General features: G+C 41.3%; 1 protein-coding gene across 1 annotated transcript in view; it reads left to right on the top strand.

Moving 5' to 3' along the window:
* The window catches only part of VWC2 (von Willebrand factor C domain containing 2), a 612,590-nt gene that overhangs the window by 341,287 nt on the left and 254,871 nt on the right, over positions 1-16,432 (top strand). The window contains exon 2 of the mRNA XM_069960374.1: positions 3,732-3,861. Coding sequence (XP_069816475.1) covers positions 3,732-3,861 — 130 coding nt within the window. The remainder of the gene's footprint in view (positions 1-3,731; positions 3,862-16,432) is intronic.

The following is a 16,432-nucleotide window of genomic DNA, read 5'->3' as shown; positions in this document are numbered from 1 at the left end:
TTTGCTCTTAAAGGGACATATTTCGCTCTTAAAGTGACCCAGGTCGCTCTTAAAGGGACCCAGGTTGCTCTTAAAGGGACCAATTTCACGCTTAAAGGGACCAATTTCGCTCTTAAAGGGACATATTTTGCTCTTAAAGGGACATATTTCGCTCTTAAAGGGACATATTTTGCTCTTAAAGGGACCCAGGTCACTCTTAAAGGGACCCATTTTGCTCTTAAAGGGACCCATTTTGCTCTTAAAGGGACCCAGATTGCTCTTAAAGGGACCCAGGTCGCTCTTAAAGGGACCCAGGTCGCTCTTAACCCTTAGGGGACACAGCCAGTTTTCATTTTTGCGTTTTCGTTTTTCCCTCCTCGTGTATATAAGGCCATAGCGCCTGCATTTTTCCACCTAGAGACCCAAGTGAGCCCTTATTTTTTGCGCAACTAATTGTACTTTGCTATGGCAGATGTAATTTTTGCCTAAAATGTGCCGGGAAACCAGAAAAAAATTCAAAGTGTGGTGAAATTGAAAAAAAAAACGCATTTCTTTTATTTGGGGGAAATGTGTTTTTACGCCATTCACCCTGGGGTAAAACTGACTTGTTATGCATGTTCCTCAAGTTGTTACGATTAAAACGATATGTAACATGTATAACTTATATTGTATCTGATGGCCTGTAAAAAATTCAAACCGTTGTTAACAAATATACGTCACTTAAAATGGCTCCATTCCCAGGCTTATAGCGCTTTTATCCTTTGGTCTATGGGTCTGTGTGAGGTGTAATTTTTTGCGCCATGATGTGATCTTTCTATCGGTACCTTGACTGCGCATATATGACTTTTTGATCGCTTTTTATTACAATTATTCTGGATTTGATGCGACAGAAATTGCGCAATTTTGCACTTTGGGATTTTTTTGCGCTGACGCCGTTTACCGTGTGAGATCAGGAATGTGATTAATTAATAGTTTGGGCGATTACGTACGCGGCGATAGCAAACATGTTTGTTTATTAATTAATTTATTTATTTTTATTTATAAAATGGGGAAAGGGGGGTGATTCAGACTTTTATTAGGGGAGGGGGTTTTGTGTTATTAAAAATACATTTGTCTTTTACTTTACACATATACTAGAAGCCCCCCTGGGGGACTTCTAGTATATGTACTCTGATCTCTCATAGAGATCCATGCAGTATAGTTATACTGCATGAATCCATGAGATCGGTGTTCTATTACTTTTGGCTGCTGCAGCCAAAAGCAATAGAATGCCGAGCCGGGATCAGCGCCATTACGGAGCAGACCCCGGCCCGGGGTGGATGCAGGGATCGCCCCCCCCCCCCGCAATCGCGCCGCAGGGGGGCGATCCCCCCACTAGACCACCAGGTATGAATAAAAGCAAGTATTTAGAAGCAGCTGTCAACTTTGACAGCTGCTTCTAAGTACTTAATTAGCGGGCACGGCGATCGGACCGTGCCCGCTAATAGCCGCGAGCCCGGGCTACACGCGGCACCCGGGATCGCGGCAGTTCAGAGGGTGGTCGCCGCGCGACACCCCTCTGAACTCCCATAGCGGCACGAGGACGTTCAATAACGTCCTGGTGCAGCTATGGGTTAAAGGGACCCATTTTGCTCTTAAAGGGACCCAGGTCGCTCTTAAAGGGACCAATTTCACTCTTAAAGGAACCAATTTCACGCTTAAAGGGACCTATACGCCCGTTTGCGTTAAAGCCCACCCTGCGGGGGCGTATAGGTACGCCCGATGTCGTTAAGGGGTTAATTGTTCTCAGCTTATTTGTTGTTTTTGTTTATGTCATTTTGAGGTTATTAGTGCTTGCACTCCCTTTAGAAATTTGCATGTTGCCAGCCCAGGTATTTCACAAGATCACAATAGTGTCATTGCAGCTCACCCTCTGTATTAACTTCTTTAGCTGGGTTCACACTACGTATATTTCAGTCAGTATTGCAACCAAAACCAGGAGTGGATTAAAAACACAGAAAGGATCTGTTCACACAATGTTGAAATTGAGTGGATTGCTGCCATATAACAGTAAATAACTGCCATTATTTCAATATAACAGCCGTTGTTCTAAAATAACAGCAAATAGTTGCCATTAAATGGCGGCCATCCACTCAATTTCAACATTGTGTGAACAGATTCTTTCTGTGTATTTAATCCACTCCTGGTTTTGGTTGCAATACTGACTGAAATATACTGACTGAAATATACATATACTGACTGAAATATACGTAGTGTGAACGCAGCCTATAAATGCGTAACAACTCTCATATTTTTAACATCCATGGCCACTCCTCGGTAGCGAACTGCAGAAGCTGAGTGGAAGGCACACAGGGGTTTTTGAGCTGGTACTCATTAACTCTCTCTGCTGTTCACAAACCTTGTCTGATATAGTATCCAAAGTATCTTGAGTTTCAGTACTTGCTGGCGTTGCACAAAAAACGTCGATGCACTTTCACTTTCACCAGTATCTCTGGCAAATTCATTTAACTTTTGTAAAAAACAGTTTAACAACAAATTAAAAACATGGGCCAGGTATTGTACGTGTGGGAGTTCTCCAAGTACCAGAGCCGCTACCAAGTTATGGACATTATCACACACAACCATGCCTAGCTGCAGCACCAAGAGCCACAGTGCAGTCTGCTGCATTATGGCGTGCAGCACCTCTGAGGCACTGTGCTTCTTCTTTCAAGCTGATGACATTCAGCACGGCCTGTTGACACCTCCCCACACCAGTGCTGCAGCGGCTGGGGGCTATGTTATGGGAAGGCGGAGGGGTTTTCCGAGCTGTGTGAAAGGGTTGTGAAAACTCTGACAGAACCAGGACCCGTAATCTTGGGCAGGGGGTAGCAGGTAGGCCGTCCAAGGGTGCAACCCAGCCCCCGCCTCCACAAAGTTCAGCGAGATGTAGAGTTCCTTGGCCACATGCTCTTGTCCACGTGTTGGCGGTCAAGTGAACCTTTGAGTTAACCGCGTTACTCAGGGCACGTCCGATGTTACAGGACACTTGCTGGTACAAGGCAAGAATAGCACAGCGGGAAAAGAAGTAATGGCTAGGGACAAAATAGGAAGGTATGGCAGCCGCCATCAGGTAGCGTAAGGCTTCAGTTTCAATGAGCCTAAACTGGCTGTTATCCTTGGTGGCATTTCATACTAGGACACCAACACTACAAAGCAACATGGCTAACCTCTGTGCCCCCCCACAATATGTTTAACCTTTGTGCTCCCCACAACATAGCTAACCTCTGTGCCACCTATAACATAGATAATAGCTCTTGGTCTTTTCCATGTCATGCTGCCCTTACTGCTGCAGCTTCCACAGGGCACAGATGTTAGCTCCTCCTAAAGGGGTGAGGCTACATGCCCCACCCACCTGATGACTCACTGGCAAGAACAGGAAAACAGAAAGGAAGCATGACATCACAGGAGTTAAAGAAAACATAGGCAGAGTGGTATTGTGACTTAGCCTGAGAACACAATAAGTGCTCTAAATAAAAAATGAAAGTGTATATAGAACATAAAACACCCAAAGAAGTTTATGCAATGCTAGTTTATTGAAAAATACCAGACAACCCGTTTGCATTATTCTGTATACAGAACAATTTGGTAGAGTCTAAGTTATATATAATATCTGTGATCATGTGTGATATTTATATACATTTGTTGTATACTGTACATACAGCTAAATTCTGATTTGTGTCACTAATATTGCATTTTAATTTTATCGGTTTTAGGTTTCTCCTTGTGAGAAATGTCGCTGTGACCCTAATGGAGAAGTCATGTGCACTGTGTCAGCATGTCCTCAGACAGAATGTGTGGACCCAGTCTATGAACCAGATCAGTGCTGTCCTATCTGCAAAAATGGTAAATATCATACAATTATCTCATATATCATATAAACTTTAAAGGGTTAATCCATATTTTTTTTAATGCATTGTTTTAATTATGTTAAATAACGTCAATAAAGGTTTCTAAATCCTTGTTTCTGCTGAAGCCACCTTTCCTTCTCACACCATTTCTCTGATCTATAATATGTTGCTCTTAGACACCAATATGGGTAACCCTGGCTATATGAGAGCATGGCAACAGGAACTGAGTGGCAAAAGTCTTTCCTGTTTAGTCATCACCTGCTCTGCTTAGGAAAAAAAATGTAAAGCTCTTCCTTGATGGTACAGGTATCCGACTCCCTTTGCAAATCCCCATTAGTCTCTTATGTTTGTTGGCGCCATTTGATGGAAGAGGGTACCATGCTACTTGTCAGGTGGTCTAAAAGAAAAACAAGGGACAGCGCTCCATGTTGAAGATCAGCTGGACTAGAAGGGGTAAAGGGATAGAATATGGTAACCCTCACCTGATAGAGTTGTGCTGACCAGGAGGCACAACTCTCGGAATAGCATGAAAAGCATAAACCTGCGAACCGCAGCCACTCCCCAACTCCACCAAGGGAATAATGAGAAAACACCACCAAACTCCAAACGGGGATCCAGGAACAGGTCCGACTAATGGTGACCAAATGAATAATATAAAACTGTAAAAGTTTATTAAAAAGAACCAACCGCACCAGTTCCTTTTTCAAGAGTCATATAACATTACAGGAGAGACACACAACACAACGTATACCAAAAATAAATAGTGATGTCAATAAGATAGGTGCAGCTACTCCACCCATCAGGGTTAACTCCTAAAGAGCTTACACAAAACATACAATTAATTAGTACTACAGCTGTAACTACATTAAAAAAACATGCAAATAGCATAAAGACATGTATATTTGGTTAGTACCATTCAGACGGTGCGGTACTGCATGAATAAGCCTAGAGCCAATATTTAAAATGTTTTTTTTGTTGCACAGTGTCTCTAGACACTATTATCTGAAACACAACTCTGATTTTAGCAGTTTAAAGTTAACTATTTTAGAACAGATTGGAGAAGATGTACCCAGTAGGTTTAAACAGCTCATAAATAGGGAATCCTATTGGATTTTTAGACTCTGTTCACTTTCTCCAGGTGGCCTTAATGAAGTGTTAGAAAATACCAAGGTTTAAATCAGTTTTACTGGTTCACACTATGTATATTTGAGGCTGTATTTGGTCCTCATGTCAGGTCCTCATAGCAACCAAAACCAGGAGTGGATTGAAAACACAGAAAGGATCTGTTCACACAATGTTGAAATTGAGTGGATGGCCGCCATATAACAGTAAATAACGGCCATTATTTTAATACCACAGCCGTTGTTTTAAAATAACAGCAAATATTTGCCATTAAATGATGGCCATCCACTCAATTACAACATTATGTGAACAGAGCCTTTCTGTGTTTTCAATCCACTCCTGGTTTTGGTTGCTATACAGCCTCACAAATACAGCCTCAAATATACATAGTGTGAACCCAGCCTTAGTAATTAGGGTATATTCACACGGGCGGGCTCGCAGCGAGATTCTCGCTGCGAGCCCGGCAGGTCCTGGCAGTTCCCGTACACTACATACTTGCTGCGGTCTAAACGACCGCAGCGAGTATGTAATTATACCGCCCTTAACCCCTTCTACTCCCGCCGGCTCCCCCGCTGTAAGCAGCATACATTACCTGTCCTTGCTGCACGGGTCCGGCGTCCTGCTCTCCCGCCCGGCCAATCAGTGGCTGCGGCTGGGCAACACACTAATTGGCCGGACGGGAGAGCAGGACGCCGGACCCGTGCAGCAAGGACAGGTAATGTTTGCTGCTTACAGCGGGGGAGCCGGCGGGAGCAGAAGGGGTTAAGGGCGGTATAATTACATACTCGCTGCGGTCGGCGGTCGTTTAAACCGCAGCAAGTATGTAGTGTATGGGAACTGACAGGACCTGCCGGGCTCGCAGCGAGATTCTCGCTGCGAGCCCGCCCGTGTGAATATACCCTTATGCTAACATTTTTTTGTCCGCTGTGTTTTTTTTTATTTAATAAAAAAAATGTTTTGTTTTTTTTTACGTTTTTTTCCAAAAGTTTTTTTTAAATATATTTTTGTACTCTGTTTTTTATGTAGCCACAGTACTAACCAATTATAAATGCCTTTATGCTATTTGCATGTTTTTTTTTTATGTAGTCACAGCTGTAGTACTAATTAATTGTATATGTTTTGTGTCAGCTCTTTATGCTGATGGGTGGAGTAGCTCCACCTATCTAATTGACATCACTATGGGCCCTTTTACATGGAAAGATTATCTGACAGATTATCTGCCACAGATTTGAAGCCAAAACCAAGAATGGATTTGAAAAGAGGAGAAATCTCAGGCTTTCCTGTATGGCCTGATCCCTGTTTATAGTCCATTCCTGGCTTTGGCTTCAAATCTTTGGCAGATAATCTGTCAGATAATCTTTCCATGTAAAAGGACCCTATTTCTTTTTGGTATAAGTTGTGTTGTGTGTCTCTCCTGTAATGTTATATGACTCTTGAAAAAGGAACCGGTACGGTTCCGAAACACGTTGGGTCTTTTAAATAAACTTTTAGGCTATGTTCACTCGTTGTATGAGACCGGCCGTTCCGTGACCCCGGCCGGGTCACGGAACAGCCGGTCTCTGGCCGGATCATCTCGGCCGGTACTTAAGTACCGGCCGGGTGATCTCTCCGGCCTCGGAGCTCTGATGCGGGCGCATCAGCGCGCGCCCACATCAGAGCTTCCCATAGCCCACAGTGAAGCGAGCGGCCGGAGCCGCAGTGAATTCCGGCCGCAGAAAATTGAGCTGTCAGTTTTGTTCCGGCGCCGCATGGGATCCCGGCCGAAGCGTGTACGATGTGTGTACGCTCCGGCCGGGATCCCATTCAACATAAGGCTTTGTTACACACCGCAAAACTACGGCCGTAGTTTTACGCAGTGTGAACATAGCCTTATAGTTTTATATTATTCATCTGGTCACCATTAGTCGGACCTGTGCCTGGATCCCCGTTGTTGGAGTTTTGTAGCGTTTTACTAACATGTCAGGTTGGGATGTTCTGCCTTGAGACATTTCTGGGTTGGGATTTTCTCTACAAATTCCCCGTACACACCTAAAATTGCCCTCCTCTCTATACTACCTGGGTCAATTGGAGCACAAAAAAGCAATATTCTATGGTTTTTCCTGACAGCAGCTATGAGGTAATAAACCAACACTGGCATTCTTTACATACCCCAACCTTAATTCCTTAAAGATTTTTGCACTTCCGTTTTTTTCCTCCTTGTGCTTAAAAGGCCATAGCAGTTGCATTTTTTCACCTAGAAACCCACATGAGCCCTTCTTTTTTGCGCCACTAATTGTACTTTGCAATGACAGGCTGAATTTTTTGATTAAAAAACACTGCAAAACCAGAAAAAAAATGTGTGTTGAGATTGAAATAAACAACAATGCATTTTGTTTTTTTGAGGGTATTTGTTTTTACGCCGTTCGCCCTAGGGTAAAACTGACTTGTTATATATGTTCCTCAATTCGTTACAATTACAACAATATGTAACGATATATAACTTTTCTTTTATCTGATTGCTTATAATAAATTCAAACCATTGTTAACATAAATATGTTCCTTAAAATCGCTCTATTCCTATGCTCATAACGCTTTTATCCTTTGGTCTATGGGGCTGTGTGAGGTGTAATTTTTTGCGCCATGATGTGTTCTTTTTATCGGTACCTTGAGTGCACATATGCAACTTTTTGATCACTTTTACGCTTACGCAGTTTACTGTGCGAGATCAAAAATGAAATAAATTAATAATTTGGGCGATTACGCACGCGACGATACCAAACATGTTTATTTATTTTTATTTATAACATGGGAAAAGAGGGGTGATTCAAACTTTTATAAGGGGATTTTTTTTTTTTTTATCAATAATAACACTTTATTTATTTCATATACTAGAAGCCCCCCTGGGGGACTTCTAGTATGTGCACGCTGATGTCCCATTGATCTATGCTGTATATAATTATACAGCATAGATCAATGAGATCAGCACTCGATTGCTTTCGGCTGCTGCAGCCGAAAGCAACCAAGTGCAGAGCTGGGATCAGCGCCATTACGGCGCTGACCCCGGCCGGCAAAGGATGTGTGGATCACTCCTCTGGGACAATGTCCCGGGGAAGGGGTGATCCACCCCACTAGACCACCAGGTATAAGGGACAGCAAGCAATCAGATGCAGCTGTCAACTTTGACAGCTGCATCTGATTGCTTGATTAGCTAATAGCCGCGGTCCCTGGCTACATGCGGCACCCGGGACCATGGCGGTTCAGAGCGGGATCGCCGCGCGGCCCTCCTCTGAAGTCCCCTAAGCGACCACAGGGCGTAAATATATACCCTGTGTCTTTAAGGGGTTAATGGCATAGCATCAAGAGATGATGCACTTGTGTCACATGAAAGAACTTTATGCTGATCTGTGAGGAACTTTTGATAAATTGTCATGGGATCTGGCACAGCAGGGAGAGCAAGCATGGGTGCATTAACCCCTTAAGGACCGGAGCAAATTTTATAAATATGACCTGTGTCACTTTATTCATTAATAACTTCGGCATGCTTTTACCTATCCGACTGATTCTGAGATTGTTTTCTCGTGACATACTGTACTTCACATTTCTTGTAAATTGGAGTCGATACTTATAACGAATCTATATGAAAAAATCCAAAATAACATGAAAAATTGTGAAAAAATGCATTTTTCCAACTTTAAAACTTTTCTGCTTATACAGAAAATGGTTATACCACATAAATTATATATTAAATAGCATTATCAACATGTCTACTTTATGTTGGCGGCATTTATTAAACTATATTTTATTTTTTTTAGACAATAGAAAGCGTAAAACATTAGCAGCAAATTTCCACATTTTCAGTAAAATTTCAAAATCAGATATTTTTAGGGACCTGTTCAGGTGGGGGCTGCGTTCACACTACGTATATTTCAGTCAGTATTGCAACCAAAACCAGGAGTGGATTAAAAACACAGAAAGGATCTGTTCACACAATGTTGAAATTGAGTGGATGGCCGCCATATAACAGTAAATAGCTGCCATTATTTCAATATAACAGCCGTTGTTCTAAAATAACAGCAAACAGCACTCAATTTCAACATTGTGTGAACAGATCCTTTCTGTGTTTTTAATCCACTCCTGGTTTTGGTTGCAATACTGACTGAAATATACTGACTGAAATATACATATACTGACTGAAATATACGTAGTGTGAACGCAGCCTGAGGCTAGGTTCACACGATGTAACTGTGCGGCTGTATTTTTTATGCGGCTGTAAATGTGCGGGTGAAACTGCGGCCGTGGGAAAAAATAGACATGCGGCTCAAAACATACGGTCATTTACTTGGAAATCTGGTTCAACTAAAAATAACAAATAAAATCTTAAGAAAGTGATGCAAACACCTCTGGATGCATCTGGGAAAGCAGAGAACACAGTTTACATGAATCGCTATTACCGGGGTTTGCGATGTCTCTCATGGTTAATCTATTGAATTAATAAAACACATTTTCTTTGTAATAAAGTCCCTTTCATTGTTCAATAATTAAATGTAAACGATTCCATCATTTTGCAATTAAATATACTGTTAAAATAAATATATATATAAATAAATGTATATTTATATATATATTTATTTTTTGACAGTATATTTAATTGCACAATGATGGATTCGTTAGAATTAAATTATTGAACAACGAAAGGGAATTTATTACAAAGAAAATGTGTTTTATTAATTTAATATATTAACTATTAGAGGCATCGGCATTCGGCATCATTGCCGGCTATTTATGAAGTACTCCGTACGGACCGCCTGTCAATCCACGGCCGCATGTCCAGCCGCAAACAATGGTCTTGTTCATTTTTTACGGGTCCGTTTACGATAGGGCCGTAGATTCATACATAGTGTGCACTGTGCAGCCTTATATCGTATACTTTCCAGCGTACGCATGAACCACCAAAAATACCGCCGCCCAATTACAGCCGCAAATACAGCCACACAGTTACAGCGTCTGAACCTAGCCACATAGTGTATTTTTTCTCTATTTAGCCCTATATATGTTGACTAAATACTATATTAGGGACACCTTGTTACTACATTATTATTTTCTTTAGTCTAGGTAGTAATGCATTTGGTGATGTGTGTGTCTGTGTGTAAGTATGTATTTATGTATGTATATATGTATATGTGTGTGTGTGCATGTATATGTATGTATATGTATAATTCCACCTTGTATGGTTTTAAGTTTAAGTACAACTTCTTTAAGTACTAATCATTATATACTGGCTCTCCCTTTTTTTTTATTTTATTTATTTGCTTCCCTGTGACAACTCACACATTTCTCAGGAGGGTAGGGATGTGTATGTCTTTAATTTTAATATATACTCATTTAGTGGAGCGGAGGTTGATGTGACCTCTTCACCAGTTATTTCTTTCTCTTTATTTCTTCTCGATAATGCGGAGTTTGCGAATGCTCCGAACATTGGACAATACGAAAAAAGTGAAGTCCACATCTCACTTTATTCGCTTAGTTTATATTGTTAACTGTTTTATTCTTAGGTATATCACCTTTAGTTTGTCTGAAAATGCTACATGCTATCCTCTTTTTCTGCCTTTTTCTGCTTCCAGGGTCTCTTCTTAACACCTCCTCTTCTATTAATATTGTATGAAATTAATCACTTGGAATGTTAAGGGACTACGTTCCCCATCTAAGAGGACTTCTATACTGAAACACCTTAAGAGACTTAGGGCCGATATAGTATTATTGCAAGAAACACATTTAACTGAATCGGATTATTTCAGACTCAAACGTTTTTGGGTGGGTGCAGTTTATGGTTCACCAGCTATTAACCGTAAAGGCGGGGGGTAGTTATTCTTACACATAAAAATTTTGCCTGTACGGTATTATCTCAATATCAAGATGATGAAGGCAGGATATGTCATCTTCTTATTGACACTCCAGCGGGCAAATATAGCATATATAACGTTTATGGTCCCAACACTCAGAGACCTGATTTTTTTTTAAAATTGGAAAACCTCATTCTGCAAGATGACAATAATCTTAAAATAGTTGGTGGAGACCTAAATACTGTTCTTAATACAACTGAAGATAGAAAAAGAACTAAGACCCCTACTGTATATACTTCATCAGATAATATTTTATCCAACTTCCTTAATTCTACCTCCCTATCTGATTCTTGGCGTTGTCTACATCCAGATGGTAGAGAATACTCTTTTTACTCTCACTCCCAAACTGCCTGGTCAAGAATAGACTACTGTTTAGTGTCACCAGACTCTCTTGGCAGAGTAGAAGACTCTGAAATTCATGATATAGTAATTTCGGATCACTCCCCTGTTAGTTTACAATTAAGAGTTATTTTTCAGAAGGGATCCAATATTATTTGGAGATTTCCTTCTCATTTAGCTAGTGATGAATCATTTATCAAACTATTAAAAAAAAATGGTGGTCAGACTTCTATTCTAACAATGCTCAACATACACAATCCCCAATACTTTTCTGGGAGACTGCAAAAGCAGTTCTAAGGGGCCAAAGAATTTCTTATGTGGCTGCCCAGAAACGTGAAGCACGTAAAAACTATCTTCAACTTTCCCAAGATCTGCGCTCTACATACACTCTTTTCCTGTCTTCCCCTACAGATGACAATAAATCTAAATGGACAGCAGCTAGACAAGCTTTCGAAATTGCACAGGAAAAACTCAATGCTATATATAGAGATCAATACATATCCTGTTTATTCCGCTATGGTAATAAATCAGGGAAAATGTTAGCTAACCTTGCTAAAGGACGTAGACCTACTACACATATCCCTGCTCTCAAAGATACAGCGGGTATTATACAAAAAGATCCTAAAGTCATATCACAACTTTTACAACAATTTTACCGCTCACTATATTCCAAAGATAGGCTTGATCTAGCTGCTGGTAAGAACTTTCTAGAGTCATTAGCTCTACCTTCTCTTGATACACCTTCTCTTGATTCTCTCAACGCCCCAGTCACATTGGAGGAAATTACTGCCACTATCTCTACACTTAAAAATAACAAAGCTCCAGGCCCTGATGGCTATAGTGCGGAATTTTATAAATCTATGTCTTCTGTCATCTCCCCTACCCTTCTTTCTACTTTCCAAACTATTCTGACTGACCATCACATGCTTCCCTTGGGAGATACTGCATATATCAAAATACTACATAAACAGGGGAAGGATCCGACATCTCCTAATTCGTACAGGCCAATCTCTTTAATAAATGTAGACCTAAAATTGTTGGCAAAGATTATGACCAATAGATTGGCAGACATCCTACCATCACTAATAGGCAGCCATCAAGTTGGCTTTATAAAAGGACGTTCTGGTTTCACTAATATAAGAACGGTACTAGTGGCCCAGTCTGGTGTCCAATCTGGGGGTCGTTCCAGCCACTCTCCAGGTCTGTTGGCAATTGACGCCGAAAAGGCTTTTGATAATATCAGCTGGGAGTGGCTGGACATGACCTTAACAAAATTTGGTATCACAGGTCAATTCAAAGATTTTATTTCCACAATATACACATCTCCGAAAGCTAGAATTCATACCCCGGGTTTCCTTTCACATAGCTTTCCCTTACAAAAAGGGACCAGACAGGGTTGCCCCCTATCCCCTCTATTGTTCAATTTGGCGATGGAGCCTCTTGCTAGATATCTTATTTCTTCTGACTTTTTCTCAGGCATACGGGTTGGTTCCCAAGTCATCAAAGTAACATGCTTTGCTGATGATACTTTAATATATTTAGATAACCCAGATCTACATGTTCCGGCAGTATTAGATGCCTTAACATTTTTTGGTTCCTTCTCTGGGTATAGAATCAATATACATAAAAGTCAACTTCTTTACCTAACTCCACATAAGAGGACTACTTCGGGTCCTGCGGGGGTCTCCATCGCTAAATTCTATATTACTTATCTTAGAATCCAGATTGGCAGAACTCCCTCCTCACTATATTCCCTGAACTATCTTAATCAAAATGATGTGTTTTGGAAAACTGCTATATCCAATGCAAACAATACCCCTTTTACTCAAACATTGTGACGTTTCCCTACTCTAATCATATTTCACTCAATTTATTTGGCAATCAAAGAGACCTCGTATTGCCTATTCCACTCTCTGTCTCCCTACTTCTAAAGGTGGCGCTCAATGCCCAGATATTAGATTATATAATTTAGCCGCTCTCTTTCGCCATGCTAAAGATTGGATTATGGACACGTCATATTTCTCCAATATTTTAATTGAGAAAGCTTTAGCAGCACCTTGGCCTTTACCCACCCTGCTACATGCTAAATTACCAGAACTACCCCCAGAAATTAAGAGAAGTGTTATCTTTAAAGACACCATTGCCACATGGAAGGTGATACGAAAATTATATGGTTTACCCTTTTGCCTATCGAAAAGATTTCCTCTGTGGCATTCTCCACTTTACCCACCTCACTCAGACAAATTGGACTACTCGGAGTGGCAGAGTGCACATGTTTCTTCTGTTGGGGATCTGCTGGATACTAATTCCAGCACTTTCTTATCATGGGATATCGTCAGAACACGATTTAAATTGTCTTCATTTAATTTACCTCAATACGATTCTATAATTGAATTTCTTACTTCCAGAGTACGGGACATAGCAGAAGCAGAAAGTGATATGGAATATGATAATCTATTCCCAACACCACCGGTTCATAATTCTTTATCACATACATATGGAGAACTTATATAGATCACGCTCTCAAAAGAATTTATCTAGACAAATTTTTTTTTAAAAATGGTCCTCCGTAATTTTTTCAGAGGATCTGACCCAACAAATATTGAGCGGATCTCAACTAGTGCATTCTGCCACTCCCAATGTGGTTCTACGTGAAATACATTTCCGCTTTATACACAAGGCTATATATATGCCTTTAATATTCCTTTTTCCAACTCCCACACTGCTCACATTAACAGTTGCCCAAAATGTTTACTTCCTAAAGCAGATTTGTTTCATTGTGCCTGGGCCTGCACGCGAGTGCAGGAATTTTGGGACTTTGTGCTCTATCTTTTTTTTTTTAAACCAAATTTTATTGGCACGAGTCTGCAGAAAAATAGCAATACAAGATGAACAATGATATATATAATATATCAAAAAGTTCTGAACTGTTCGAGTTGTTCACCCTATATAGTCCAGGTTGCATAGTCCTCATATTTTCCAATTTTTTTTTGTGGCGTTCACCACTCTAGCATCGTCACAACTGCATAATGCGGTGCCATAAACCATATATAGGTCCATATAACTATTAACAACTATAATCAGCCGTTAACATAAACATATAAAAACACACAAAAACATAAAAGCATAAAAGCCAAGGAGATCCCCCCTCCACCTTATTCCTTGTCAGGTAAGTTTTAGTGGACCCAGTGTGCCCTTCAAATCTTCTGTATAGTACCATTCAGTATGTCTAAAGGGACTCATGAGGTTTTTGATCTCTTCCCTCGAGAAGGTTTGGATTATAAAGGCTTTCCATTTCGCGAAGAAATTTTTTGTGGACTGTTCCTTGTGGAGAAGTGTATGTATTTTATCCATGTTTACCAAGTGTTTTTAGTCTATCAGCCAGTTCCGCAATAAACACTTAACCACAACCAGTAATACATTGTGAATGGCTTTGTTAGCTACGAGAGGTGGTTCGGGATCATCCGACTGTTCACAGGTATAATGAAGCAAGCAGCTAACCGGATCAATCTTAACAGACCGTTGCCATATTCGCTCAACAAAATTCCCGACTTCGTTCCATAACGGGGTCACCTGTGAGCATGCCCATAGGGCGTGGAATAAGTCCGCCTTGGGGGTTTTGCACTTAGGACAGTGACGTAGATAGTGTGTAGGGGCTTCTTTGTAAGTGAAATTGAAGGCATAAATGGCCCTGTGAATAAGCCGGATGTGCATCTCTCTCCAACTCTCGTTTACAATGGATTGGCGAACAAGCCTTATACCCTGGCAAATTTTGTTATGTAAGTCTGCTTCCTCTATATGTGTCGACCAGGCTGTAAATAGAGTGCGACCCAACCTGTCCAAGGTGTGTGAGGCCAGATATTTATAGGAGTCGGACAAGGACAACTTGGTATCTGCGGTCCCCATCAGCTGATCAAACCTGTTAGTCCGCTCAGCTTTAGCAAAATCTAACACTAAGCTCTTACAGTGACTTATGAGCTGTAAATATTGGAGTCTGTGATGTTGCGGAAGGTCAAATTTCGCTGACACATGATCCCAAGAGTGGAGAGTACCCTTCTCGGCATCTATCAGGTCATTTACAGATAGAACCCCTTTGGATCTCCATGTGTAGAATAATTTATTTTGGTTCCCTAACGGGAAGGAAGGTGAGTTCCAGAAAGGCATGTACTTGGAGATACAATAAGGTGTCGAGTAAAGTTTCCTGATTGCTTTCCATGCAGCTATGGTATCGGTCATTAGCAGACTATTCCTGATGGGGCGAGGTAAATCTGCACGTTTGGTATGTAAGAGCGCTCCCAGATTCCATGGATGTGCAAAGCTACGTTCTAAGGGCAGATTGGAATACCATGAAGTGCCCCAGATCCAATCCCGTACGAGTCTAGACAGTGATGCCAAGTTATACAGTCGGATGTCAGGGAGCTGCAGACCACCGCTACTCTTAGGAAGGCAGAGTTTCCTGTATGCTATGCGTGGACGTTTGCCCTGCCACAGAAATGCGACAAAAGCAGATTGCAGCTGCCTGACATCCAAGTGGCGTAACAGGAGAGGTAGTGTTTGAAAGGGGTATAGAAGTCTCGCAAAGCTCACCATTTTAAGTAGGTGCGCTCTGCCCGTGAGGGACAATGGCAGGGTTCGCCACCGCTCTAATTCCCTAACAATTTTAGTGATCAGTGGGGCGTAATTGAGTCTATAGAGGGATTGGGGATATTTACCTATTTTTAGGTATGTGAGGTATGTAGATACCACTTCTACCCTTTGTGGGGGTGCAGGAGATGAGGTGCGAGTATCCAGATACATCAGCTGACACTTTGTGGGATTTACCTTATATCCTGAAAAGGATTCATATCGGGTGAAAGTAGTGAACACTTGATGAAGGTGTTTGGAGGGGGACTTTAAAAAAAGCAAAAGATCGTCAGCAAAACAGGTAAGACGGACCTCCCTTTCTCCTACCGGGATCCCCTCATAGATTGAGGAGGAGAGGAGGTGGCATGCTAATGGTTCCAACACGAGATCGAACAAGAGTGGAGGCAGCGGGCAGCCCTGACGGGTGCCTTTCTGCAGGTGGATTACATCCGATAAGAAGCCTGTTGTAAAGACTCTGGCTTTGGGTGCTCTGTACAAGGCGTTAACATAGGATCTTAGCATGCCAGAAACCCCAAAGGGGTCTTATACTAGTTGCATCCAACTCCAGTTAATGTTATCGAATGCCTTCTCAGCGTCGATCCC

This window comes from Dendropsophus ebraccatus, chromosome 2 (genome assembly GCF_027789765.1).
Source record: "Dendropsophus ebraccatus isolate aDenEbr1 chromosome 2, aDenEbr1.pat, whole genome shotgun sequence".
Lineage (NCBI taxonomy): Eukaryota > Metazoa > Chordata > Amphibia > Anura > Hylidae > Dendropsophus > Dendropsophus ebraccatus.
Note: the sequence above shows the minus strand (reverse complement) of the source record. Positions and strands in the feature narration are given on the sequence as shown.